The 26,567-nt window shown below is 51.1% G+C and overlaps 1 protein-coding gene across 2 annotated transcripts; it reads left to right on the top strand.

The window, feature by feature from the left end:
- Nucleotides 1-1,500: 1,500 nt before the first annotated feature.
- ALOX5AP (arachidonate 5-lipoxygenase activating protein) lies at nt 1,501-26,567 on the top strand. 2 transcript variants are annotated; one of them, XM_012746553.3, is made up of 5 exons: nt 1,501-1,736; nt 8,996-9,095; nt 16,013-16,083; nt 19,720-19,801; nt 26,104-26,567. In XM_012746553.3, the coding sequence occupies exons 1-5, from the start codon at nt 1,667-1,669 to the stop codon at nt 26,264-26,266; spliced, it is 486 nt and encodes a 161-aa protein (XP_012602007.1). In that variant the 5' UTR covers nt 1,501-1,666; the 3' UTR covers nt 26,267-26,567. The 2 variants fall into 2 exon arrangements, with proteins under 2 accessions (XP_012602007.1, XP_075865633.1); XM_076009518.1 differs by lacking the exons at nt 1,501-1,736; nt 8,996-9,095 and adding exons at nt 11,796-11,889; nt 12,326-12,443.

Raw genomic sequence — 26,567 nt, 5'->3', positions numbered from 1 at the left:
AAACTTCTTTAAAAACTGGACATTTTAAGATGGGATTTAAGAGGTGGGCAATAGTAGGTACTCAGCACTCCCTCTCCCAATTCTGCTTTAGGGACCGGTCCCCTCAACCGTACGACTGTGGGAACTAGCAGGCTCTTCATCCTTCTGCCACCTGGTTGACCTCCCCAGGAAGGACACTCCAGCTGTTCTCCGCTGCCCCGAGTACGAGGGCGTGACCCCTCCTCCCCCACGGACCGTGCTGAGACACGTCTTCCTGCCGCCACGGAGCACAGCAGCCCTCGTTCTCTTTCAAGGCGAGGTTTTGACAAAAGCGTCTCTTCATCAAGGCCGAATAGGAGAGTCTGGGACAGAGATCGCAGGCGTCTCGTGCTGGGATTGTCATACGCGCTGAGAAAACTGTCCGGTAGAATGCCAGGCGACCGACCACCCAGCCCACCCGGCGGGTCCATTCTCACGTCTGCTCGTGTTTCCGAGACTGCGAAAGGGTCTCAGCGTAGGTCCAGTTGCTCGTCTCACAAAGCCCCAATTATTGCGACACCAAGGATCGCCAAGGAAGAAAGGAACTTTTGAATATGGCAGTCGCCTTGTTGGGAGAAGGGGAGAAGATGCCTCAAACGTGTCTCCCTGGCTTTTAAAAGAGCAGCCACGTGCCGCGGGGCGGGCTGTGGGGCTGGGGAATCCGGGTGAGGACGGCTGCCAGCGTCTCGGCCCCTCTGCCTGCGGAACACCCGCCACTTCTGGGAAACAGCTTGAAAGTTCAAGTAGTTATTAATAGTTAAGGGAGAGGATTGTCACAAAACATACAGGGGTCGCTGAAATTGGCCCACAGAGCAGGTCACACTGAGACAGCAGAGCCTCCCTGCTCTTGTGATTATTAAGTTTAAAAGAATTTCAGGGAAGGTGTTTCTACGGTTTTCTCGGAAGAGAAACTTCCAATCAATCACTCCCTGATTGATTGGAAGTTTTCCTCAGAGGTCACCTGCCACTCCATTCGACCCCTTACCTGGATTCTTTGGTTTTGCTTTTAATTCTTCGGTTTAAGCCACTCATTCCCTTCATGACCACTTTTCTGCAGAAGTGGAGATGCCAGCTGTCCCCTTCCCATCACCGTCCCTTCCCTCCCGCCTTTGAGCCTATGTGGCTGCCGCTCTGGGCCCTGCCATAGGTTCAGTGCTCAGTTCTTTCTTGGAATTCAAGGAAAGAAAGATAGTTCTCAGGATATGGATCATTTTGGTGCTTTATAAGTAAAAAAAAAACAAACTTTCATTTTTTTCTCCCTTCTTTCTCTTTGCTCATGTCAGAGATGACAGTGGCCCCCAGATTCTCTGGTCCCTGCCCTGGGTTGGTGCTGGTCGGGGTCTCGGGTCCAGGATTCATTCCGGAGACTGTCAGGGCAGCCTTCGGTGACAAGGCCGGCAGCGGGGTGTGCCGGTCCTGCCCGCTCCTCCCCCCAGCCCTGCTCCTCCGGCAGGCCACGCAGATCCACAGGCAGGGCACTCTGTGGCTATTTGAAAAAAAGAAGAAGAAGAAGAAGGCGGCACCGGGCAGTTGTGCTGGGGAGCTGTGGACATTCTAATGAAGAAAGACAGATCACTTCCCCTTCCTGCTCAGGGCAGGTCGCAGTGCCGGAGCCAGGGCAGTCCTCTCTGGAGAGCCTGAAGCTAACATGGATCAGGACGCCGTGGGCAATGTTGTCCTGCTGGCCATCGTCACCCTCATCAGCGTGGTCCAGAATGGTAAGGGAAGCCCCTCGCCCCGAAGCAACAGAGGGCAGATCTTGTTTGATGGCTGTTTGCAGGTCAGGCTTAGGGGTATGTGTGCGTGTGTCGGGGTGTCTGTATGCATACACGCTTTTGCCTTGTCTCTATCTGTTCCTTTTTATTTGAATGTATAGAGGTGTGTGTATTTCTATCTGAATCTGGGCTTTTCTTCCTCCCGGTCTTTCTTTCCCATTAGTGGTGACGGCTAGTCCCATTTGCAGAGCCAGGGCAACAATTTGAAGGCTTTTGCAAAAACTCTCAAATGAAGTGCCTGCAATCAGCACTTTTAAGTTATTATTTATTATTTTTATTTTTAGAGGCAGGATCTTACTCCGTCACCCAGGGAGGAGTGCAGTGGGGCAGTCACAGCTCACTGCAGCCTTGAACTCCTGGCTAAAGCGATCCTCCTGCCTCAGCCCCCTGAGTAGCTGGGACTACACGTGCACACCACCACACTAGCTAATTTTTAATTTTTTTGTAGAGGTGGGTTCTTGCTGTGTTACCAAGGCTGATCTCAAACCCCTGGCCTCAAGCGATCCCTCCTGCCTCGGCCTCCCGAAGTGCTGGGATTGCAGGCGGGAGCCACTGTGCCCGGCCACCATCAGCATTTTGACTATTAATTACTGTGGCCAGGGAAGGAGTGGGAGGTAATGAGCCTAGGAAGAGAAGGGAACAGTGGATACACATTCGTCAGACACTGGGCTTTACTAACTTATCTGTAGTGAAAGTGAGGTCACCATTTGGTCGTCTGTAGGCTAAAAAAAAAAAAAAGCGAATTTGGGAGGTTTGGAGGGAAAATCACCTTATTTTTCCTCTGTATTGCTTTTTTCTTTCTTTTGGAGAAACATGTGTTTTGTAACATCTTCTTTTTCTCCAGCAATGTATAATTTTTGGAGCATTTTCCCTACGCATTAGGTACTTAGAGAGAGAGCAGAAAATTTTCTTTTTAGGAGTTTGTGTCTCCATTACACTTGCTCTCAGTTTAAACATCAAGCGGGGTACCCGGATCTGCAAAAGGCAGAACTGTGCAGAATTGTCTCCTTCAAGTTCTGAGTTAGGACTGGCTCACGCTGTTTTTATAAGTATCTCTAGTGGCTTTGCGTTTTATAGTTTATGAAGATAGGGGGAAAAAAGGAGAATTATCGAGGGCAGCTGCTATAGCTTAGTGGTAATTACTGAACATTGGCACTGTCACGCTTTGGCACTTTGAGTATTCAATCACTTTGGGATGTTCTGATATTTCCCCTCATCTTGAGTGTGGACAGATGCTGGTGACGTGGGCTCTGGGCACAGAGCTGGGCTTGCCCTGGGCCTTCCGCACCAGAGAGGCCACCTCTGCCCACGCCAAGTACGTCCCCTACTGGGAGCAACGCTTCTCAGCCTTCTGACCCAAACATTTTTATACCAGGCCACATACAGTAGAGTGGCCGCTCGGGGAGGCAACAAATGGCTTCTTTAGGCTGTTGTTTCTTTAAACCGTTGTTATTTTACACAGAGCTCCCTTGGCTCTGTAAATCGGCCAGGGATTCCTTCATTCAACTGCATACACCGACAGAGAGCCTGCTCTGTGCCGGGCAGGGCCCTGGGCACATGGGGATCTAAAGGTGCACATGACAGCTAGGGTCCTGCCTTCAAGGAAAGGAAAGGTGACCTGAAGTGACCTCTCCAGTCCCCTCGGAGGCAGGAGCATGGGTGGGTGGGTGGGGTGTCCCCTCCGGCTCTTCCCCCCATACCACTCAATAGAACTGAGTGACATCGGTGGACAGGGGACCTTGTGCCCTCTCCCTGCCTATGCAATGGGAGCCAAGCTCAGCTGGGGGCCGGAGTGCACCCTCCCCGGCTCCCTCTCACTTCGGAGCCGGGCTGGGCGCCTCCAGGGCTCTCTGCTGTGAGGCCAGAGTCCCTTCAGCTCTCCCGAGACTCGGCAGGGGCCCCGCCCTGGTCTGTCCAGCAAACCCCGGGCCTTTCCACAGTGGCCTAGCACGCCCTGACCGGACTGGAGGCGGATGGTAAGATTTCCAATTATTTTTGGCAGACAGGATTAAGCCGTCTTTGGTGGCACGAGTGGGGAGAGGAGGTGGCATTAAAGATGTCTGGGCCTGGACGGCCACAATCTGAAGATCTAGACCTTTCACAGACCACTGACGAAAGATCGCCGTGGCCTCACTCACACAGCTCCGGGAGTGGCGGGTGTGATGGAGGCTTCCTGGTCCGGGAGAGACAAGTGTAGACCCCCAGCGAGCTACTTTTTTGGGCAGGAGACTTTGTCACTTTGGGCAGACAGATGACTGGGGTGTGTGGCAGAGCCGACATCATGGCCCGCACGTCACCGCCTCCGTCCCTCCCCAGCCCCCCGTGAGCCCGCTGGGGCAATGTGTGGTCAGGGTGACTTTGCACAGGGCTGTCCTACTCGTGCTTGTGCTTGGGGAAGGGAGTTCCTGCCACTCCTTTGAAGCCACAGAAGAGCCCCTTCTGTACCTCTTGGTGGCTTAGGACAGGCCGTGCTGTCCTCTTGGGGAGAGACCTGAACTCCCCAGGTGAGGTCCAGATCACCTAGGAGGCCTTTTTGTAACTGTTAAATGTGCCTGTCGGGGCAGGAGGAGCAAACGTTGAAAAGACCTGGGAGATAATACCCTGCTTGTTTTCAGCTGCGAGTTTGTAGGCAATCACAAAGATCCAAACGCCTGTCCAAGCCTCTCTTTGCAATTCTAATTAACCTCAGTGTTGCAACCCTAGACCGACCTTACAGAGTTCACAAAAATATGCAAAAACGGTGCCTTTCTTCCTCCTCACCCCTCCAAATGCCATTCTGAACCCTTCCTGTTAGTTTTGAACAATATTTCCATGTTGTTACCAGGCACTGCACACGGTGTCCCAAGACAATGAGGTACAGTTCCACACGCATCCACGATGGGGGCTGTCACTCTCGGGACACTCTGTGAGCCTGGTGTTCCGGGGCAGAGCAGCCTGCCCGGTACAACTTCCTTCTCTGCCTTTCAAACACGCGTCAGTCACCAAGATCTTTGAACCTGTGGCCCTTTTCCAGCTCGAGCCAGCAGAATGCAAATTTGGAAAAACGGAGCACAAGTTTAAAATACATTGTTTTAAGAAACCTGGACCAGAGCTTTCAAAGCCTGGTTCCCAGGGGGTATAGACACATGCACTTCCTATGAATAGCAGGCAGAAGGCCACCAACCTCTCGTGCTCAGGTAGGCACAGCTTGGACATGAAGCAAGCACACACTGTATTTGGAGAAAGTGATTTTCACAGGAAGCCACACGAATGAGAGTGGGAGGGGACAGGAGCTGAGGGAAGGGGCTGGGGTCCCCTCGCCGGCAGAGCCACGGCAGAGGAGGAAGGTGGCAGGTGTTGGCGTCAGCCTCTCTCCTCCAGGAGAGGCGAGCTTCTCCAAGGTTCTCCTTACTGGGATGGCAAGAAGGGAGACGCAATGGCCCTGGCGTTGCCAGGGTTTGTGAGCCTTGTGCTAAGGAGGGAACTGGAGCTGCCATCCCTGCTGTCCCCACCCCAACGCACACACTGGCAAGGAACCTCATGGGCGCCAGACTGGAAGACCTCGCAAGGCAACCTGGGCTTTGATGTTCTCTGGAAACAGAGTCATAGACTCGTGAAACGCCCCCAAGGCAGGAATCTTCTTTCCAGAACCCCCCCACCCAGTTCCCACCCCACACTCCGGTGAAGGGGAGCTCACAGCCCGTTGGGGAAGAGCTCACTTTGCATCAGCACAGTGCTTCCTGCTGTGCGTAGTATTATTTCACTTAGTTCTTGCACCCTAAGAAATATATATTATTATTTATTCCCATTTCATAGGAAAGCAAAGTGAGGAATGGGGAGGTTGGAAGTTTCCTAGAATCACGAGGGGGTGTAACCGGATTCCAAACCTAAACTTCTGACTCCAGAGAGCAGACACTTGCACCATGTATATTGCCTTGAACTCATTCATTCAAGCACTCACAACTAAGGAAGTTCTTTCTTATGTGGAGCTAAAACCCCCTGCCTTACACCTTCTTTCCGGTGATCCTAGTCCTGTTCTCTGGAAAAGCTTACACTGTGCCTACTGCTTCTGTGTTTACAGCGTCAGCTGTACTGTCCCTTCTTCAACACGTCATTTCTCTTATGACTTGGTTTCCAGAGTCCCATGCCGTTGGATCACCTCTCCTCTTCCACTGTTCCTTTTAAAATGCAGATGGGTGTTTTCTGTGCAGGTGTTCCTAAGATCCAGACACCGATTCTATTAAAATAATCTATATACTCTTCTGGGGACTTGTGTCATACTGCTGATCATATTGGCTTTGCAGTGAACTAAAATCTCAAGGTCTTTTTATGTGACTTGGAGAAACTTATTTAATTTCCCTGACCCTCAGTTGCCCCCACTGAGAAGTGGGGTTACTAGGGACCTCCACATGTGGTTGCTGATGGTCTTGCTTGAGATGACACGGGTCAAGTAGCCGGCATGTTCCCAGTGACTGCAGCCGTGTCACTCTCTCTCGCTTTCTCTTTCTCCCTTTCACTTTGTTTTAAGGGTAGGGAAGATCTGCGGGTGTTTCCAGGGTAAAGAAAAAAGGGAAGAGACTGAAGTTTCCAGAAGTGGGAGAAGCAGCAGAGAGTGGCAGGACAAGATCCAGACCTAGAGGCAGGTGCAGAGAAGCACAGCCACGTCTCGCTGCTGTGGTGCGAGTAACCTCTGACTTTCTTAGCACAGTTGTCCCTCTGTGTCCGTGGGGAAGCCCCGAGGATACCTAGTCCTGCAGGTGCTCACGTCCCTGATATAAAATGGCATAGAATTTGCACATAACCTACATACACCCTCCCATGTCCTTTAAATGGTCTCTAGATTGCTTGTGAAACCTGGCACAATATAAATGCTCTGTAAATAGTTGTTATGCCATATCATTTAGGGAATAAGGGCAAGAGCAAAGTCTGTGCATGTTCAATACAGATGGAAATGTTTTTTGACTATTTTTGATCCCCGACTGGTGGACTCCACTCATGCGGAACGGCAGACATGGGGGTGGGGGTGGGGGCCTGGCTGTGCGAGCCCAGTTCACATGCTCAGAGGCAGAAGATGCCGTCCTGGGCTCTAGAAAAAAAAAAAAAAAAGATCAGAATTTTCTATCATGCTCTGTGGTAAGAAGAGACATTCAGAATGGACAGATGTCCTAAACGCTGTGTGGCTGATGGAATCCTCCAGGCAGCTTCAAGTTGACAGCAAGAGTAAAACATTTTCATACGCCCAGCTGAATTTTAATTCCCGGCTTCCCCGCTCCAGAGGCCAGCTGACTCTGAGAAAGCTACTTCCCCTCCCTGAGCTGCAGGGTCCTCTTCCGCAGCGTGGGGACAGTGCCATGCCCTGCGCAGGGCGGGTGCAAAGCCAGCCGGGGGATGTGTGCCAGTGCCTGCGCTCGCGCCCAGAATGTGGCAGATCCCGCCTCTGGAGCCAGCCCTGGAGACGTGCTCACGACAGGCTCGTTCCTACAGAAGGAATGCGTTTTTGCCAACAAGAAAAAAAAAAAACAAAAGCGAGAGGATTTTATCCATATGCACACGTGATAAGGCAACCCTCTTCATGTCTTCTCGAGGAGGCTAATAGGGAGTTGATGAAAGGGAACCCCGTGGTGGTTGGATCCCTGGCAAACACAGGCATCCCCTTTTCACTCTTGAAAAGGGAATAAAGGGATAAAATAGGAGGGGGAGCGGGAGGAGGCCTGCACTCCCCCACCATCCAGTCTCTAGTCACACCCGCCACACTCCGTCTTCTTGGGGACTCATATAACACACCCCACCGCAGCTGCTATCTTGTCCCCTGATCTGGTTCTTGCAGGCTAAGCACCCTCCACCCTAGCGACAGAGTGGCTTCTGATTACGCCACTCCACTGCTTAAACCCGCCAATAACTGCTTTTGCTCTCAGATGGAACTAAGTTCCGAAGTTCTTCACATGGCTCTTGGGGGGTCACAGTCAAACGGCTACACCCAAGGGGCGCTTCTCAACGACCACCTTCTTCAAGCCCTGGCTCAGTCCTTGCTTTCTTACTGGGGCTCTCTTTGCCCAGCTCTCGGGCACTTCCAATGGGCCCTTACCTCGCGCTGCGTTTTCTTTTGTCCATAGCACAAAACGCTGTGTGATTTCAATTTACGTACTTTTTTTTTGAGACAGAGCCTCACTCTGTTGCCCAGGCTAGAGTGAGTGCCGTGGCATCAGCCTAGCTCACAGCAACCTCAAACTCCTGGGCTCAAGCGATCCTGCTGCCTCAGCCTCCCGAGTAGCTGGGACTACAGGCATGCGCCACCACGCCGGCTAATTTTTTCTATATGTATTAGTTGGCCAATTAATTTCTTTCTATTTATAGTAGAGACAGGGTCTCGCCCTTGCTCAGGCTGGTTTCGAACTCCTGACCTTGAGCGATCCTCCCGCCTCAGCCTCCCAGAGTGCTAGGATCACAGGCGTGAGCCACCGCTCCTGGCCCCAATTTATGTACGTTGTTTACGGAGTGTGGTCTGTCTTCTCCTCCGCTGTCCTCGCCAGAACATCCGCTAAGGGGCCAAGGCTCCTCGCCTGTTTTGTTCTCGGATGCAGGCTACGTGTCTGGTGGGTAGCAAGTGACAAGGGACACATGTCATTAAAATAACAGGTCAAATAACCTACCTCTTTGGCCTTCTCTGGGGTTCTGCGGCGTCCCGCCCAAGCCCCAAGCCGGACGTGGGCACAGCCCCTGCCGCCTGAGCAGCACGATTCCCCCCCTCCCCCCGTTGTCCCTGCCCCTCCATCTGCTTGGCTTGTTCCCACTTGCTCTTCAGGTTTTATCTGGGGTGTCATTGCCCGTGGGAATCCTTCGGTGACCCCAACACTGAATTAAGCCACCTCCTTTGACCTTGACAGCACCGTGTACTCACTCAGTCGCATCCTGGCACCAGCAGCTCTGCAGCGTAATTTCTGCTTTCCCCGTTTGTCTGTTTCTTTAGCCTGTGGGACCCTTGGGCGGGGTGTGGGGGCTGGGGGGCCGTGCCCTGCTCGCTGCTGCGTTCCCAACACCAAACACAGCCATCGGTGCACAGCAGCTGCCGGGAGCATTTTTGCTAAAAGACAGTTGATGGGGGACATTTAGGGCTGTTCCTGAGGTCCAGTCGGGCAGACATTTGACATTCTGGTGAAACAGTGAAATGACAGGTTCCTAAGCTTGCGGGTTATGACCCAGACCCAAACCTTTCCCTCCGGCAGGGTTCTTTGCCCACAAGGTGGAGCATGAGAGCAAGACCCAGAATGGGCGGAGCTTCCAGAGGACCGGGACACTTGCCTTCGAGCGGGTCTACACTGCCAAGTGAGTCCAAACTCGGGTGCTGCCGACTAACAGCAGCACCCGAGTGGGGGTGTGGGCATGGGGCCTCTTTACAGGAGCAAAGCCCACCCTTGAGGCCACTGGGCTGTCTGGGCCTGGGGGGCTCTGTGGACACCCTTCACCGTGGTGGCACGTGCTGGTATTAAAAGAGAAGTGGAGATATCGGGGGTGGGGAAGGGGTGATCTCCACAGCTCCAGAAACATCTCAGCGCGTCATTTGCTCAGAGGAGTTGACCCATTTCCTGTGGGGTTAGACCATAGGTGCTACCATGGACACCAGCCCTGACGTATCCGCCCGGCGACAGCTTCAACTCACCCCTCCCCCGCCTCGAGTCCGGAGGTGACACCCGTGCATTTCCTAACGCCTGGTCTCCTTGAGCAACCAGAACAAGGGCAGAAAGAGTGGGGACATTACACAATTGTGTTCCCCGCTCTCAATCTTTACTTTGAATAAAAAAGCTGTCTGGAAACACCGGAGCAGCTCAGTGAAGCTGGTGCAATCTATTTGGGATGCAAATCCCGATGGATGCTATTCAAATGCTCATTTCTGCTTTATGCAGAAGGTATCTCAAGGTAGGGGTCCGTCCCAGCGTGGGGTGTTGGGCGGCTCATCTGCACCCCGGCTGGAGGCTGCTCGCCCAGGAAGGCTTCATGCTGTGCGGCCCGCAGGGGAGCTGGCCTTCAGTTCCAGCCTGCTGGGGACTCTGATGTCCCCAGTGACACAAGCAAACTCAGGGACGAGGATTCGCACTGATGGGCTGGGAGGCCCTGGCCCCTGGGGGCCCTATGGGAGCAGCTGGGAGGGGGGTCTTCTTCAGGGGCACCGTTGGCCTCCTGTAAACGACACTGACGTCACGGGATCTCGACTGGACAGGCCTGCATCACGGACATACCTTCTCTTCAGTCCTCTGCCTCACCTAGGTATTTTTTATTTTCTCAGATGTAGGCATCGGGGCACTGGAGGGTGGTCTTCTTCTCCATTGTCGTTTTTTGTCCCTGGCCCCTTTGCTCCCTCAGCTTCTGAGTTGCTGTGTACACTGCCTGGACCACTCGTGACACACTGGCAGGGTCGACGCAGGCTGGCTGCGTGCTCCTCTAGCTCTCTGCACCCTTTGCCTTTCCTGGCCGTTCCTGGCAGCTCCCAGTGCCACTGCAGTGGGCCTCCCAGACCTCCCGCCGTCCCCCCACCTGCTCTGGACCCCACCCCCTCCTGCCAAGCACCCCTGTCCAGGGTTATGTCTGATCTCAAGGAAATCCTTTGCTGAACCACTTAGAGGAAGGAAGATTTCTATTTCAACATCTGGACTTTGGTTTGTTAATTCTCAGAATCAATTTAAGAAGTTTAAAGATACGATTTAAGACATGTTAGACCCACATGAAGGGGGGTAGAAAAAATATGCAATTGCTGTCGACCTCTTTCCACTCTTTGCACCATTTGCAGGGGGAGATGCAAGAGCCCCTCTTGGACAAATCTAGGTGCATGACATGCAAGAAAGTATTTTCCATCAGAGGCAAGGTCAAAACCTGTCCCTAAACAGAAGCCAAAGAAAATGTTACTACTGGGCTACCAGTTTGGAAAGAGAAACTTCCTCTGCCCAGAAGACCACTTTCTCACTGGTTACAACGTGTTCCTGTGGACTCCTCAGCTTGCCCATTTTTGGAGAAGCTACAGTGGAATTTCACCATACCTGGTCAGAAGTTTCCATTTTGCCAGAAGTAAAGAAGAAATGGAACTGGCCAGGCCATCTAGTTTCTGCCACTTCCCCCCAGGGATGAAATAGCTCCATTTCTGAGAAGCCATTGTGCTCACGCCTGGCCTCCTTGGTGGCCGGCCTCCAAATTGCAGAAGCCCCCTTTACCTGGTGGTTGTGCCGTGTCCTTTGGGGGTGGTGGTTTGGAAGTTCTGCAGTCTCGTGGGGTTCCAGAGGGAAGAAGGCATGAGAGGAGAATGGGGGGGCGATTGTTGCTGCCTGGGTGTCCCCTCAGTGTAGGTGCCAGAGCCCAGCTCTCAAAACCCACCGGTCTTTCCCACTTCACCTTCGGGGGTGGGGGGAGAAGTGGAAAGAGGGAGGGAGAGAAAGCCATGGAGGGGCAGGAATGGGGAGGGCAGGGAGGAACATTTTCTGTAAGATAAAGTTTCTCAGACACGGCTGTGGTTCTGTTACAAAGACCACTTCCTCCCTGGCCCAACGACATGTATGTCCCTGTGTGGGGTGTGAGAAGTGGCCAAAGATCAATGCAGCAGGCGACTGCACGCTGGCAAAAGCCGGGGCAGCCTGTCTGCCTGCCTCAGCCAGGAAACTACCGGGAAGGGGCTGTGTGTCATTCCGGCAGAAAGTCGTCCCCAGTACTCGCTTCTCCAGGGGCCTCCAAAAGCACCCAGAAGGGTTACACGATGATCCACTGAGGTGCAGGAAGAAAAGAGTGGGCACTTAATCTTGCTATCTAAAAAATAAGAAATGAAGCTTCACTCATTTGTAATTTATAGATCGACCATAGTACATGTTTAGAATTTATTCATAAATATACCTGTCATAGGGTTGCATGACCAAAACTTTTGGTTGATGGGATGTGGGGGCACAAATGTTTAGTGACCATGGCTATAAAGGAAAAGTAGCATAAAGAACAAATGATACTGATGGGTTGAAAAGCCTGACGCATATTTTTCAGTGTAATTGCGACTGCTGACTGCTAGAGATGGCTCAAGATTCTGGGGCAGTTGATGAACAGACTTCCCCGCCGGCGACCATCAGCTCAGACCCGACCTTGATTAATGGTCTGTCCCCCACCCATCTCTCGGGAGGGCAGTGCTGAGTCAGCGTTTGAGAGCTAAAGGGAATTGGACCTTGACTTTCTGTTCACGTGTATAATATGCAGTTCAAGGCCCTGTTCCCAGCTGATGAGCACAGCTGGAGCGGCCTTGGTCTGAGTTTGGTTTTTGGAGAAAAATCCTCATCTCCTCCCTGGGGCTGCAGGTAAGCACAGGTTGCAGAGAGGAGAGGAGTCTCTGGAGACGTGTAATTTCTTAAAATGTGTTCCATGGGTTACAAGTTCATGGGGTATTAACAGGCATTACAAGAAAGAGTAAGTTCTTGTTAGCCAGACTTTCGAGAACCTTTGATGTACTGAGGGGCACTCTGCATCTTGTTTCTCCAGGAGGGGGATATCTTACTTAACTACAAACCCAACCCCCCCCCCTTTTTTTTTTACAGAGTATACTAAGTGTTTAGTGTTTCACAAAACACATTTTGGGAAATGCCACTCTAATGTTGCTTCTCCCCTGCACCTTTTGGCGTCCACTCTAGACTCCACTGCCAGCAGCACAGACTTGTAAGTTTATTTGAAAGCAATAGGTTTGCAATGATCCTATTGATTAGTATTGATACTAGTAGTAACTGCTATTAATGATATTTACTTATTTTAAATTAATCAAAATGAATTAACAGAGCACTAAAGTGTTCTCATGTTTTATTGCCAGAGGTGGAGCAAAATGACAGGGAAAATAGCAACGAGTCCTTTTCTCCATAAAAACACGGATAGTGCGGTGCATCCAATTGCAGATAGCGCAGCGAATTGCTGCAAGATCTGCTGAGCAGCTCCTATTCAGACCTCAAGAAATGAGCGTCAAAATGGGTTTGTCAATTCTGTTTTGCAGGGAAAAAAATGGCGCAAAACTCCTCAAAGGAAAAATCCAGGATGATAATAATTTGTCAGTGGAAAAGACATTTTCACGGGGGGGGGGGGGAGGGGGGCGGTTAAGAAGGAAGACATGGGAACAATCATAGCCGTTGTTTATTGAATGCTTAGTGTGAGCCGGGCAGAGCTTTATTTCGTTTTATCCTCACTACAGTCTGGGGAGGTAATTACTAATGTCTCCATTCACCTCCTATAGATGAGCAGATTGAGGCTCCGTGAGGCTAGGAAATGCACCCACGTTCACACGGCCAATAACTGGCAGTCCGGGCACTGGACCCAGGCCATGAAAACTTTAAAGACCACACAAGCAGCCTTAGGCTCCACGGCAGGAGGCGGCTGTCACTGGCCAAAGCCACTTGGATTCAGCCCAGTGGGAGCACTCCCTTAAGGAGGGACACGTGCTTGCGGCGTTGGGTGGAAGCTGTGCTGGAAGTCCTCGGTCGCGAGAGGGACTGGCTTGTGCCAGAGGGAGGGACAGGGCTCTGGCGTATCCTGGAAATCCAGAGGGACAGCCCATTCCCTGACAGGTGGGAGAGTATCATTCAACTCCAGACAGACCAGGTTTTACTAGGAACCAAGGTGGCTTGAAATAATAGGTGAGAATTATTGAACGACCGACTCAATGTCAAATCGCTGGACAGTTGTCTCTAACAAGCAAGTCCCTTGAACAATTAAGGACTTTCCTTTTGCATTACTGAAAGCAAGCAAACAAACACCGCGGAAACATGAGAATCTGGGTGGAGCAGGGGAAATCTTCGGTATTAATAGTGATGGCGTCAGATATCCTATCCTATCAGGCAGAGAATGTTATTTGATTGCCTAGAAAAGGAAATTTTTTCTCGAGTTTTCTTGAGCTGGAAGATGAATCACTTTCTCAGCCCCGAGGCTGCAGTTTGGGGCCTCTAGGAATGTGTGAGAATAGACGCGTCACAGGGGCTCAGCAGCTGCTGCAGCTGTAACTTGGGGCCTGGTTGATTCGCTAAGTATTTCACCCCCAATGGTAATCCGCAAAAGTCTCCTGCCCTTTGGAGTCTTACTGTGTCCAGTAAACCCAGTAAAATCTGGGGGACCCAGAACACTTAGCAAGATCAGCAGGGGGTCTGCTCTTTCTGTCCTGTGCCTGGTTCTTGTTGTGCCTGTACCCCAGGATAGGACACTTAGGTTTCTCACCCATTACATTCACAGACTTTTCTCCTGAAGGATCTTTTTGCCCACCAGAGGGGCATGAAGGTCCTCTTTGGGTCTCTGTAGGGAAAAGGGCAAGGGCTGGCCATCCCAGAGCTCATGGTGGTACCACTGAGGCGTGAGATCCTGGCAGTTTGAACAAGCAGTTTGAAAATCGCATCTTGGCTTTTACCTACGTAGTCTAAGTCACGTTAAACCAGTGGTTCTCAAACGTCAGCGTGCATCGAAGTCACCTGGAGGGCTTGGTAAGACACGGATTTCTGGGTCCTGTCCCCAGAGCTTTTAATTTCACAGGTGTGAGGTGGGCATGAGCATTGTGTCCAGGGGACACATTTCGGGCCCTGCTGCATTAGCCATGGACCCTTAGAGCCCAAATGGAGCTCAGACTCATTACCAGTCTCAGATAAGGAAACTGAGTCTGGAGAGATTGCTTTGCCAGTGATAAACAGCCAGTTAAAGTCAGGACAGGACAAAATCCTAGCCAGGTGCCCTTTCCACTGGACTGTATTGCCCTTCCCCTGTTGTGCCTCCCAAGTCCTGTTATGTTGTTTTCCAGGGACGGGCACATTTATTGTGCTGCCCTGGACTGTCAACTCCTCAAGAGGACACGCCAATTTAACTTAGTATAATCAAAGAATTAACAGACCTGGCTTTGGAGACAGACTGACCAGCGGGTGAATCCTGGCTTCGCCACTCCCTGGCTGGGTGACCCTGGGCAAGTTATTCAGTTTTTCCAAGCCTCCATTTCTCATGAAGCATGAGAATGTTTGCAGTGGGCAGCGTAATGTCCCCCACCCCCGAACACACCCACATCCTCATGCCGGAACCTGTAAATATGGCAAGGGGGAATCCGCCTTGCTAACCAGTGGACCTGAAAGTAAATAGGCTATCCTGGGTTGCCTGGGCGGGGCCCAGCGGAATCACAAGGGTCCTTTAAATGTGGAAGAGGGAGGCAGGAGGGTAGATGTCAGAGCGATTCAAAATAAGAAATACGTGGCTGGCTCGAAGGCAGTGAGTTGTCCCGATTGACTGTTCACGTCAGTCTCAGGTCAGACTCCCTGTTCTACTCTCCCTCTTCTCACTACTGCACTGACTAGTCTAAAAAAAGGAAAAAAGGACTTGCTCGGCCCTCGCTGATTTGAGGTTGGAAGGACGTCCTGCACCAGGGAATGCAAGTGACTTCTAGAAGCTGGAGAAGACAAGGAAACGGGCTCTCCCCTGGAGCCTGCAGAAGGAGTGCTGATCGTATATTGACTTGAGCACCCTGAGACCCAGTTTGGACTTCTGACCTCCCAGAAAACTGTGAGATGATAGATTTGTGTTGTTTTAAGCCACAACGTTTCTGGCCACTTGTTACAGTCACAAGAGGAAACTCATACAATCCTCGAGTGTACTCACAGAAACACGGGGAGTTTCAAGGCGACAATGGGTGTAAACCATCAGCTCCCTGCCTAGCTCGAGCGAGAACTCCCCAGGGGGCGAGGACTGTCTCTGCAGGCAGCTATGGCGCCATCAGCAAGCTGACTTTCTGAGCCTTGGCTTTTCTGAATTCACCTTGGTTTCTTTAGTGCTTGGAGATGACCTTTCCCCTCTCAGCCTGGCCTGCAGACCCAGGCGGCTTTGGGTTTCCTTAGTTGGGCTCTTCCCCGCTGCCACCCGGCCCGACTGTGGCCACGCCCTCTGTCTGCCTTGCGCTCTTCAGTTGCAAGAAGCGCATCTGCACGGCCAGGAGCAGGAAGCCTGCCACAGCGAGTACATCAAGAAACCAGGTCTCCGTTATGCTTCGCCGTAGGAACAGAGCTAATGGATTCTGCACACGTGTTTGCTTCATGCTATCGTCTGTTTCCTACGTGGCGGCCGACTGCCACGTCTTAGAGGGTGGATGTGAGTGGAGCCACGAATGGGATTCGAGCCTCGTGCGCGGTGATGACTGTTAACTGGGCTTTCAGGTGATTTGCAGGCCACATTGCAGTGACGTGTTCTCTGATCGCTTTCCTCCTTGTTTACTTATTCCACAGCCAGAACTGTGTAGATGCGTACCCCACCTTCCTCGCCGTGCTCTGGACTGCCGGGCTACTTTGCAGCCAAGGTAACTCGGCCTTCTCTTTGTACATTCTCCTATAATGTGCATCTCAGGGAGGTTCAAGGGGCAGGCTTTTTGTTGAAAAGACTTTGCCTGACCTCCAGCTGGCATCTGTGAAGCCCTGGAGAGGTGAGAGCCCTGGGGAGGGTGTTCCAGGCATGCTCTGTGCCGTGCAGAGCGGGTGTGATAATGCATTGCTAATGCTTGCTCCCTGGTGGCTGGTTGAGAGCCGCTGTGCTGACAAGGGTGGTTTAAGGCTAAATGTGACTCAGAATCCTTAAGCAGTGTTAGCTCAGATACAAGGGCATTATAAATGAGAGCGCCTGAGGGATATTCTGGGACCTGCTGTCACTGGCTCTTCTGCTAATAAGCTTCCAGCGCGGTGGCCCTCCTTTGGCATGCGTCCACAGGGCCACAGGCTGGACGGCAGGTCCCCAGCCTCCCCTGGGTTATCGGCAGCCCACAGTCTTGACTTCAGCAAGTAGGAAGAACAGATAAACTCCCAGAGTTGATTTAAAATTAAATGGGAACCGGAGTCACACTTTTTGGTCCCCTTTTGGGATTTAGCAATCGGCAGGCTTGGCCAGGCCTGGCATGAAGTGGCCAGTTCCTGTGGCTCAGCAGGGCATGCGTGGAATGGCCACAGGCAATCTATGACGAGCTATTTCATACTTATCCTTTTCTGTCCACTCTATAAAGTGGATAGAGTGGATCTTATTTCCCCCTGGCATGGGGCTCGTTCAAGGTTACTCAGAGGCAAGATGGGAGCCCCGGTCTTTCGACTCTAAATTCTGAGTGTTTTGCAAGTGTCTTTTTACTTTGTTCATTCATATAATAAAGGTACACTGAGCAACTACTATATGCCAGCCCAGTGCTTGGATATACAGGGGTAAATAAAACAGAGGGGCAGTGAAGCACATACCAAGTGGACCACAGGAGGGCCAGCGAATGGAGACATGGCCAGGAGCGAGAAGCGCCATGGAGGAGAAGAATTAGGCGCAGTGACGGAGAGCCGAGGGGAGGCAGGGCAGCGGAAACCACTCTCGGGACGCCATGTGGCCTCCTTCTGTGCTTAGGAGGCTGTCAGGGAGCTCAGCACTTACGTTCCATTTTCTATCCTGAGTTAAATAAGAAACATGTCTGGCATTACTTGAAAAATCAAGTCAAACTATGCTTATACAAGGAGTTATGATTCCTTTTATGTTTTAGATGGTGTTTGATCTAGATGAATGCAGAGTTGCTCTAGCCAGATAAATACAAAAGGAGTTTGAAGGTGTTTCTGAGCCCCGAAAATGTACATTCTTGTCAAAATAAGCTTTGGCATTGCCAGGGAACAAAAACATCAGTAAACCCTGGTTGATAATTGCAATTTCTTATGAATATAGTCGATTCTGGAATTTTTTTTTTTTTGGTTGAAAGGAACCCTGGAGAACATTCGAGCCCAAACCCTTCACTTTGCAGAGCAGAATCCCAAGCTCCGGAGGGATGAGTGGCCTGCTTGAATGTCAGAATTCTAGAGCCTGGATTTGTACCCTTCTGTGTTCTCAGCAGCTCTGGTCCCCATGGCAGCCACTCCCTGAAGAGGGGCAGTGAGTGTGGCCACTATTCATCCATGATCGCTATTAGCTCATGTTGGGTTTAATTCCCATCCAAAGAGAAATGGGCCAGTACCTTGGAGCAGGATCATTCATATGGGACAATGTAGAAAAAACTTTCTCCAAGGCAAATTGAGAATTGTGACAATTTTGTGATTTCAGAACACAGGATGAACCTCACAAGCGGTTTCTACTGTGCTTCCATTTCCTTACCTGCCATGTGACAATGGTATTTTGGGAGGCAGGTGGAGTTGTGGAAAGAAATGGGCTTTGGGGAGTGACAGGTCGGAGGCAAATCCAAGGATGCTCATTGCTGGTGTGTGACCCCTGGCCATGCTCAGCTTTTCTAAGCCTCAGTTTCCTCATTGTCAAACAGGACCACGGTCTATTTGAGTTCCTAGCAGAGTTCCTATGATGCTTAAGGGGAGTAATGTGCATTTAGCCCCTGACACAGGGCTTGGCATATATCAGATTGAGCCAAATGAAGCGGCCAATATCCAACGGTTTATAACCCACAAAAATGGCACTTTCGTGTGGTTCAAATTACAATGGAAGCTCAGTAAATGCCATTATTGATGGTGGTGATAATAAAGTTTTGAGGCCGGGTGCAGTGGCTCAAGCCTGTAATCCTAGTACTCTGGGAGGCCGAGTTGGGCGGATTGCTCGAGGTCAGGAATTCGAAACCAGCCTGAGCAAGAGCAAGACCCCGTCTCTACTATAAATAGAAAGAAATTAATTGGCCAACTAATATATATATATATATATATATATATATATATATATATATATATATATATTAGCCGGCATGGTGGTGCATGCCTGTAGTCCCAGCTACTCAGGAGACTGAGGCAGAAGGATTGCTTGAGCCCAGGAGTTTGAGGTTGCTGTGAGCTAGGCTGACGCCACGGCACTCACTCTAGCCTGGGCAACAAGCGAGACTCTGTCTCAAAAAAAAAAATAAAAATAAAAAAAATAAAGTTTTGAAATCAGAAAGACCTGGTTTCAAATCCACCTCTCCACTGGCCTGACTTTTTTCATTCACTTGACAAATGTTTTTTTGAAAGCACCTATGTGCTAGACACTATGTCAGGCATGGAGATGATCTAGGAAAAGACAGCTGTCCTCATAGATCTTTTGGCCTGAGCCTAAATTTCCTGATCTGTCCGATGGTGACAGTCACATGTTCCTTACCAGGTAGCTGGGAGGATTGCAGACCTAAGTTCCCCAAATGCCAGGAGCAGTTCCTGGCAGGTGTAAAGTATCTGTCAATGGCAGCTCATTTGGTATGTGAAAATGCTTGGAAGTTTTCAAACTGCTTTTTATATTTATAGTCTTATTTCACCCCACACTAATTTCTAATGGTAGGAAAACTGTAATCAGCCCTTTGTCCAGACGCAGAACAAATTGAGTACCTGTCCAGATGCACTAGTCCCAGGGAGCTGGGTTTTCTAACTCTTAGCTCAAGCATCCTGCGCTCCATGGGGTTACTGGGGCATTGCTCCTGGCAGTTTCCCAAAGACCTAGAATGCAAAGGGACTCTCCTTCCCTAGAGACTTTTGCTAAACAGTAGCACTTGGGCTCAGGAAAGGTTGAGCTCCGTGCTGTAGGCAGGCTCGGGGGTGAAGGGTGTGCCTCGAGAAGAACCATCCACAGAGCTGGGGTTCACGTCCTGTCCCCCCTTATCAGCTGCCAGCCTTGTACAAGCCCCCCTTTGACTACCTAAGCCCACGTTTCCACATCCAGAAGTAGAAATATTGGTACTGGTTATGTTGAAAGCACTCACGTTAGATGATGGATAAGCAAATACTTTCTAAACTCTGCCATGATGCTGCTATAAGGTAATGTTACTATTATTAAAGTCCTCAGGATTCTTCCAGCCCTAGGGCTTTTCTCTGAAGTGCATGCCAGCCTCAACCAGCAGAACTTGTGTCCTCTGCTAGACCGTGTGGCTGAGGTTGCTTGCATAACAACTGTATTAACATTGTGCTAACACAGCATATTTTGGTGTCTGTGAAACTAACACAGGTGTTTTCACTTCTCCACTTAGTTCCCGCCGCCTTTGCCGGACTGATGTACTTGTTTGTGAGGCAAAAGTATTTTGTTGGCTACCTGGGAGAGAGAACTCAGAGGTAGGTAACTGGGATTATTGAAGAACCATGGAGTGATTCATGCTTTTTGAGCAGGAGATGTGCTAATTCAAAAAAATATTCTGACTGGCATTTATAGCTCTGTAGGAGCACCTTGGGTGGGCGGGGGAGGCTGGTTAGGGAGTCCTCCTCCTTTTCTCCTTGAACTTTTAGGGCTCTGAAAATACAACTGGCGGACTTGCCTAGTTTTCTCATTGAAAGATTCCTTGGCCAGGCGCGGCGGCTCATGCCTGTAATCCTAGCACTCTGGGAGGCCGCAGCGAGAGGATTGCTTGAGCCCAGGAGTTGGAGACCAGCCTGAGTAAGAGTGAGACCTTCATCTCTACCAAAAATAGAAAAAATTAGCTGGGCGTAGTGGTGGGTGCCTGGAGTCCCAGCTACTCGGGAGGCTGAGGCAGGAGGATCGCTTGAGCCTATGAGTCTGAGGTTGCAGTGAGCTATGCTGACACCACTGCACTAGCCAGGCAGACAGAGAGATCCTGTCTCAAAAAAAAAAAAAAATATCCTCCATATGGTGTTGACTTTCAAAGGGAGCTGCACATTCCTTGCAACTCCACACCGTCTACTCCCACCCTTCAGAGTCTGGGGCTGGAGCGCCTTTATGTCTGGCTTCCCGGGCCTCCTGTGAGTGACACATTGCATTGTGTGTCTAGAGGAATGAGACCCAAAGCTTGCACCTTGCGGTAAGTTCTCTGGAGTAACAGATCTTCCAGGGCCCCTCAGCAAGAGTGCTGAGAAAATGAGATGCCGCCGTGAGACTGTGAGACTGAACAGAGCCGCCACCGATGGCGTTGTTTATAGATGTTGCCAGACAGAGAGCTCCGGAGCAGCACCGTACTGTCCTGACACCTGGATTGGGAAATCTGGATTTTAGCAAAATAAAGGATGGCACTTACAGAAGAGACGTCTGAGTCCCGAGAGATGGGAATTCCTGGCGTGGGCGCGGGGCTCCATGCCAGGGCTGCATTCTGGGAGGCTGCTGCCCCCTGTGCCTGTCTGTAACAATAGCACCCCTCTCCCGTGGCTAATGGGCTCTCTAATTGGATAGCATCCTTCAGCGGTGACAAAGGCAGTGACATCCTGGGGAGGTCGGCGGGTGGGAGTGATACATCTGGGGAAGCTGGGAGCCTGCGAAGCTCAAGGACTTGCGGGGCTCAGATCCTGAGCTGGGCTGCCTCCGGGAAAAGAATGGCAGTTCTCACGGCAATTCTGTCCCTTGCCGTCTCTTTCTTCATCCCTCTCTAGCGGCGTTCTTATTTATTCTCCAAAACCACAATTCCATTACCTCTCTTAATTCCCATCAACTCTGTCCTAAATGATATTCTTTATTCTCTTTTACCCTGGAATGCCTCTATTGTGTCTTTCCCCAGGTGAGGGGGGAGGAGTGTCTAGCAAGGAAATCAGAGCATCTCTGGTCTTGGGCTGGCCCCGTCTTCCTCGCCCAGAGTCCCAGGGATCCGCTCAGTCACTCCTCTTCTCTTCAGCTGTCACCACTTGCTGGAGGTCCTGCAGTGGCTTTAATTCTGAGACAGCCTGCAGAGCATGACACAATTTGTCCACCTACCCGAAGGCCCTTTTATTTGTAAAGGTTTTACTAACTAATCCCTATTAGGGAATGAACAGAGGTGGCAGAAATAAACAAAAGAATATAGACTTCGAAGAACTCTTAGAAATATTAGATTTCGGCCGGGCGCGGTGGCTCACGCCTGTAATCCTAGCACTCTGGGAGGCCAAGGCGGGCGGATTGCTCGAGGTCAGGAGTTCGAAACCAGCCTGAGCAAGAGCAAGACCCCGTCTCTACTATAAATAGAAAGAAATTAATTGGCCAACTAATATATATAGAAAAAAATTAGCCGGGCATGGTGGCACATGCCTGTAGTCCCAGCTACTCGGGAGGCTGAGGCAGGAGGATCGCTTGAGCCCAGGAGTTTGAGGTTGCTGTGAGCTAGGCTGACGCCACGGCACTCACTCTAGCCCGGGCAACAAAGCGAGACTCTGTCTCAAAAATAAATAAATAAATAAAATAGAAGAAATATTAGGTTTCTTTGGACCTCATTGGAATGTAAGTGGCCTGACCGCTTAAGTCCCTCCCTGGTCTCTTTTTAGATGATAATAGGAGGATCCCACCAGCCCTTTAGCCCACTGTCTGTGTGGGTTCTAGACCCTTGCTGCCTGCCCTGTAGCTGTGGCAGGCATCGCCGATGAATCGTGGTGCTCTTTCTTGCTGAGACCAAACGTGGCCTCAGAATCCTTTCTAACACAGAGTTCTGAGCAGTTGTCCTCAGTAGAAATGGTAGATACTGGAAGAAATGTCTAAGCCTGAGACCAAAATACAGCCTAACAGACTCAAGCCTGAGGGGCTCTCGGTTGAGTGCAAGAGGATTTTCAATTCTGCCTTCTAGAAACCTCTCGATAATACCCTCTTCAGTTGGGGGCCCACCTCCTCTCTAGGTCCCCCCTCTGTCCCTGGGCTGTGTCACACCTGGACTCTGTAGACACCTAATAACCTACTTTTGTCCTTGACCTCACTAACTGAAAAGGATACTTACTGCTCAATGAGATCTTTCCCCCTAAATTTCTCTGGGGGGCTCCGGATCATCTTTTTGCTCCTTCCTTGAAGTTGCTTTGGCCTTGACCACTTCAGCAGTATTCTAGTGTCATTCTTGGTCCAGCGGGTAGGTAAGACATTCCTGAGCGTGTTTCCCCTGCCAAAACAAATGTATTAGAATCGTCTGGGTGCTTATTGAAAATACAGATTCCTGGGCCCCACCTGGATTTACGAAGCCAGAATCTCTGTCTGGGAGGCCCTGGAATCTGCATTTTAACACATTTCTTGAGGTGATTCTTATGCACGCTGGAGTCTTCTGGGAATCACTGGAGGCTATTCATGCCTCTTTTCTGAGAGCGATTCATTCATTTGACAAACATTTGTGGAGGCTCTAATTTATCGGAGACGTGTGGGTGAACAGAGAAGACGAGATCCTGCCCTCACAGAACTAACAATTTTTATTTCTTTTAGAAGTCACCAGGTTTAAAGTGACGTTTTCCCACTGAAAAGAACAGAATTTTAAAACCAGAAGGGACTTTAATGTTTTCTGTTCCTACCTCATATTTTGTGCACATGAAGAACTGGGGGTGGGGGTGGGGGGACACAGAGGGCTGAGCGGGGGCTGGGACTCAGGTGTCCGGGTGCTCAGTTGCACCAACTGCCACGCTGCAGCGCTGCATCCTAGACGTCTCTGGCACATTCGAGCCGGGCATTGGCTAGCCTAACGCCACTTTCATGCTTTCATGCAAGTTCCGTGCCGCCTGTGGAGGGTGCAGTTGTTTCAAAACTAATCACCCACTCCTGGTCTCAGAGGGCGGAGGAGACCTCAGGGAGTCGGTGTGGTGACGAGAGCAGGACTCTCACTCTGTCTTCCCAACTATGCGACCTTGGGCAAATCACTCGACCTCCCTGCTCTCAGTTTCCCCTGCTAGAGAACCGGTTAATAACAGGCCCTCACAGAGTGGCTGTGAGAATCGAATGAAGTCAAGGTTAGAAAACACCTGGCTCCAACAGATGCTTCGTCATTTAGTCCTGGCCTTCCCCACCTAGTTAGAGAGGATTATGTGTCGGCTTTTAGAAACAATAAAAGAGATGTCTTGCTGGTTCGAGGGCTGACGACCCTGTGCGCACGGTCTAGGCCCCAGCTTTCCCTTCTGCCTCATCTCAGGCTCTCGGTGGCTCTGCCTGAGCCCGGGGCAGGTCTCCCTCGGCACACGCCGTGCCCGCCTCCCGGGGCCGTGTCCCCTTCTCCAAGCTTGAGAGACTTAAAGATGCAGCATCTACGGCCGTGCCCGGCCTGGGGGCCCGGCTCACAGCCCCGTGGGGGAGGGAGTCCGAGGCCGCGTTCCTGCCTTCCACAGCCCGTGCATCGCCCAGGCGGGGTTAGGGAACCACAGTCCTGTCTCCCGAGGGGCTGCGGGGCTGCGGGGGGGCGGGATACGCCTGGAGACCTTTGAAAAATCCCACCTAGATCCAAGAACACCGGTCTTTCATCAGAAGGCACCGCCATTCCCATTTTTCACTACGGTTTTATCTTGAGTGTAAAACAGCTTCGCAAATCACTTTTTCTTGTTTCCATAATGAGCATATGGTGGCCTCATTCCTGTGACAAATCTGAGCTGCCACAATATTTGACTTTTCACAATTTAATTTATCTGAATCTTCTGTTTTCTGGCTTAAAAAATATCCCTTCCTTGGGCGCCTTCATTTTCTTTTCACTCCTCTCACCAGCACGAGCAGGTGACTCTCGGTGCTGGTCTGCCCGGGCTGCTGTGACACAGAACCACAGGCTAGGTGGCTTAAATCAGCGGTCCCCAACCTTTTTGGCACCAGGGATGGGTTTCATGGAAGACAATTTTTCCACAGGCTGGGGGTGGGGTCAGGTGTCGTGGGTGGGGGAGGGTGATGTGTGGCCTGTGTCCTAACAGGCCATCGACTGGTACCGGGCCGTGGCCCGCGGGCCGGGGACTGCAGGCTTAAGTAACAGAAATGTATTTTCTCACAGACCCAGAGGCTAGAAGTCCCAGGTCAAGGTGCTGGCTGGGGTGGTTTCTCCTGAGGCCTCTCTGCTTGGTTTGCAGACGGCTGCCTTCTCCCATGGTCTTCTCTCTCTGAGCGTGTCTGCGTCCTAATCACCTCTTCTTATAAAACACCAGTCAGGTTGGATTAGGGTTCACTCACATGACCTCATTTTACCTTAATTACCTCTTTAAAGACCCTGTGTCTGAATACAGTCTCATTCAGAGGTACTGGGGGTTAGTACTTCAACAAATGAATTTTGGGGGGACACAATTCAGCCCATAACATTCTCTTTGGGGACCAATTATTCCCCCAATAAGGAGATAGAACGCCTTACTTCATGAATGTGACCTCGATCATGGAACCAAGGAGGGCCACGGAGCAGGGGAGTGTCAGGTAGCAGCGCTTTTCAGACTTGACTGTGGCCCATGGGGAGCTCGTCAAAACACGGATTTTGATTTGCTAGGACCTGAGGTTTTCCGTGTCTGACAAGCTCCTGGCAGATGCTGCTGCTGCTGCTGGTCCACGGACCACACTTTGAGTAGCAAGGAGCTTGACACTTAACTGCTTGAGTGACTTTCAAACTCTTGCAGTGGGAAAATTACGCATTACATTGAGAACATTTGGGGTGCCTTTCAAACAGTTAACATTTCTACATTAAACCTGTGGTTGCCGAATTCTGCTGTCTCTGGTTATAGTAAGAAACAGGATTCAGCAGTGTTAACTCACCTGTTCAGCTTAGTTGGCTGTTCTCATTGTGCAGTCCTGACTGCCAAAGGACGTGCTTGCTGGGGTCTCCTAACAGCCGGAGCAAGTCGTTGGACTGGGCTTTCAGTGCCATTCAGACAGGCCGGGCCGCAGTGGTCAGAGGAGGGCTCTGCAGAGGACAGGTAGTAGCCGGGCAGCCTCTGCGTGCAATCTCACCGGGGAGACGGGGAGACGCCTCCTGGCCCCAGCTGGTGATCCGCCTAAGCAGCTATGGATTTAGAGCCTTTGAGAGAAGGGTATAAATATATTTAAAAAGTCTCTCTCCCTCCACTCAAAAATGTAGGGGCCTGTCTTCCATCGCCGGGCGCCCAGCTCTCGGGGATGTGGACGGGAGCGATTCCCAGGCAGCCCCAGGACGACAGATCGAACCCTGAGATGCTGGAGCGCCTTTTAGATTCCACCGGCTTTATGGGCTCATCTGAACGGTCACTTCTAACGGTCCCACATTATACACTGTCCCGCATTATACACTTGGCCGCCAGCGGGGGCCTTGCAGGCTGGCAGTCTGGAGAGGGGCGGCAGAGGGAGGGGCCTAATCCCCGTCAGAATGCCTGGTGACCAGCAGACCCCGCCACCCTCAGGCCGTCCAGGAGCTGGAGTGCGGAGAGTGGACAGTGCAGAGGGTGGAGGGCGCGGAGGGCGGAGGGCGCGGAGGGCGGAGGGCGCGGAGGGCGGAGAGTGTGGTGGGACGGGTACGGCAGAGCCCTGGCGGCAGTGGGTTTCGATTCGAGGTGTGGGCTCTTTTAGCTTGGTTTTGAAATATGTTCGATGACTAATAATAGCTAAGACACGTCCATTCTTCACGTGCAGTAAATGGGTAAATGGAGCATTGTTGAGTAAAAGGAGCTATAATTTAAACCCCTTGTGTCTAAAATTTCCCTTTTTGTGTGTGTGTGAAGTTGGTGCCACTTGTGCTGCATCTACAGTTTTCTTTTCCCTTCTTTTCCAGCACCCCTGGCTACATATTTGGGAAGCGCATCATACTGTTCCTGTTCCTTATGTCCCTCGCTGGCATACTCAACTATTACCTCATCCTCTTCTTCGGAAGTGACTTTGAAAACTACATAAAGACGATCACCACCACCATCTCCCCGCTCCTCCTCATTCCCTGACTCTGCGGGATGTGGGGCTGGTGCTCTCGTGTAATCAATACCTGGAAGTCATCGTAACTCAGCCCTTGAAAGGGTTCTGCTCCTCTTTAGGTAGCTGTAAATCTCACGGCCATCTGGGCTGCACAGCTCGCGTTAACCTTGCTTTTCCGGGAAGAAGAAAATTTCGTGTCAGCTCCGCCCCCTCGAACGTGGCCCCAGACTTGTTACTCAGATCTGTTCCGCGTCTTTCTCGACTACCCTGCTCTCCGAAGACGTTTTGTGGCCAGATTTATGTTTTCCCAAAATAAAATGCAGACACATG

The sequence above is a fragment of the Microcebus murinus genome, chromosome 13 (genome assembly GCF_040939455.1).
Source record: "Microcebus murinus isolate Inina chromosome 13, M.murinus_Inina_mat1.0, whole genome shotgun sequence".
Taxonomy (NCBI): Eukaryota; Metazoa; Chordata; class Mammalia; order Primates; family Cheirogaleidae; genus Microcebus; species Microcebus murinus.
Note: the sequence above shows the minus strand (reverse complement) of the source record. Positions and strands in the feature narration are given on the sequence as shown.

Coding starts and splice junctions, on each gene's coding strand:
- ALOX5AP (XM_076009518.1), top strand. CDS start 11,811: ATGGCTCAAGATTCTGGGGCAGTTGATGAACAGACTTCCCCGCCGGCG. Junction 12,444..16,012: donor ACTGCCAGCAGCACAGACTT/GTAAGTTTATTT, acceptor CTTATTCCACAG/CCAGAACTGTGTAGATGCGT. Junction 19,802..26,103: donor CTGGGAGAGAGAACTCAGAG/GTAGGTAACTGG, acceptor CTTCTTTTCCAG/CACCCCTGGCTACATATTTG.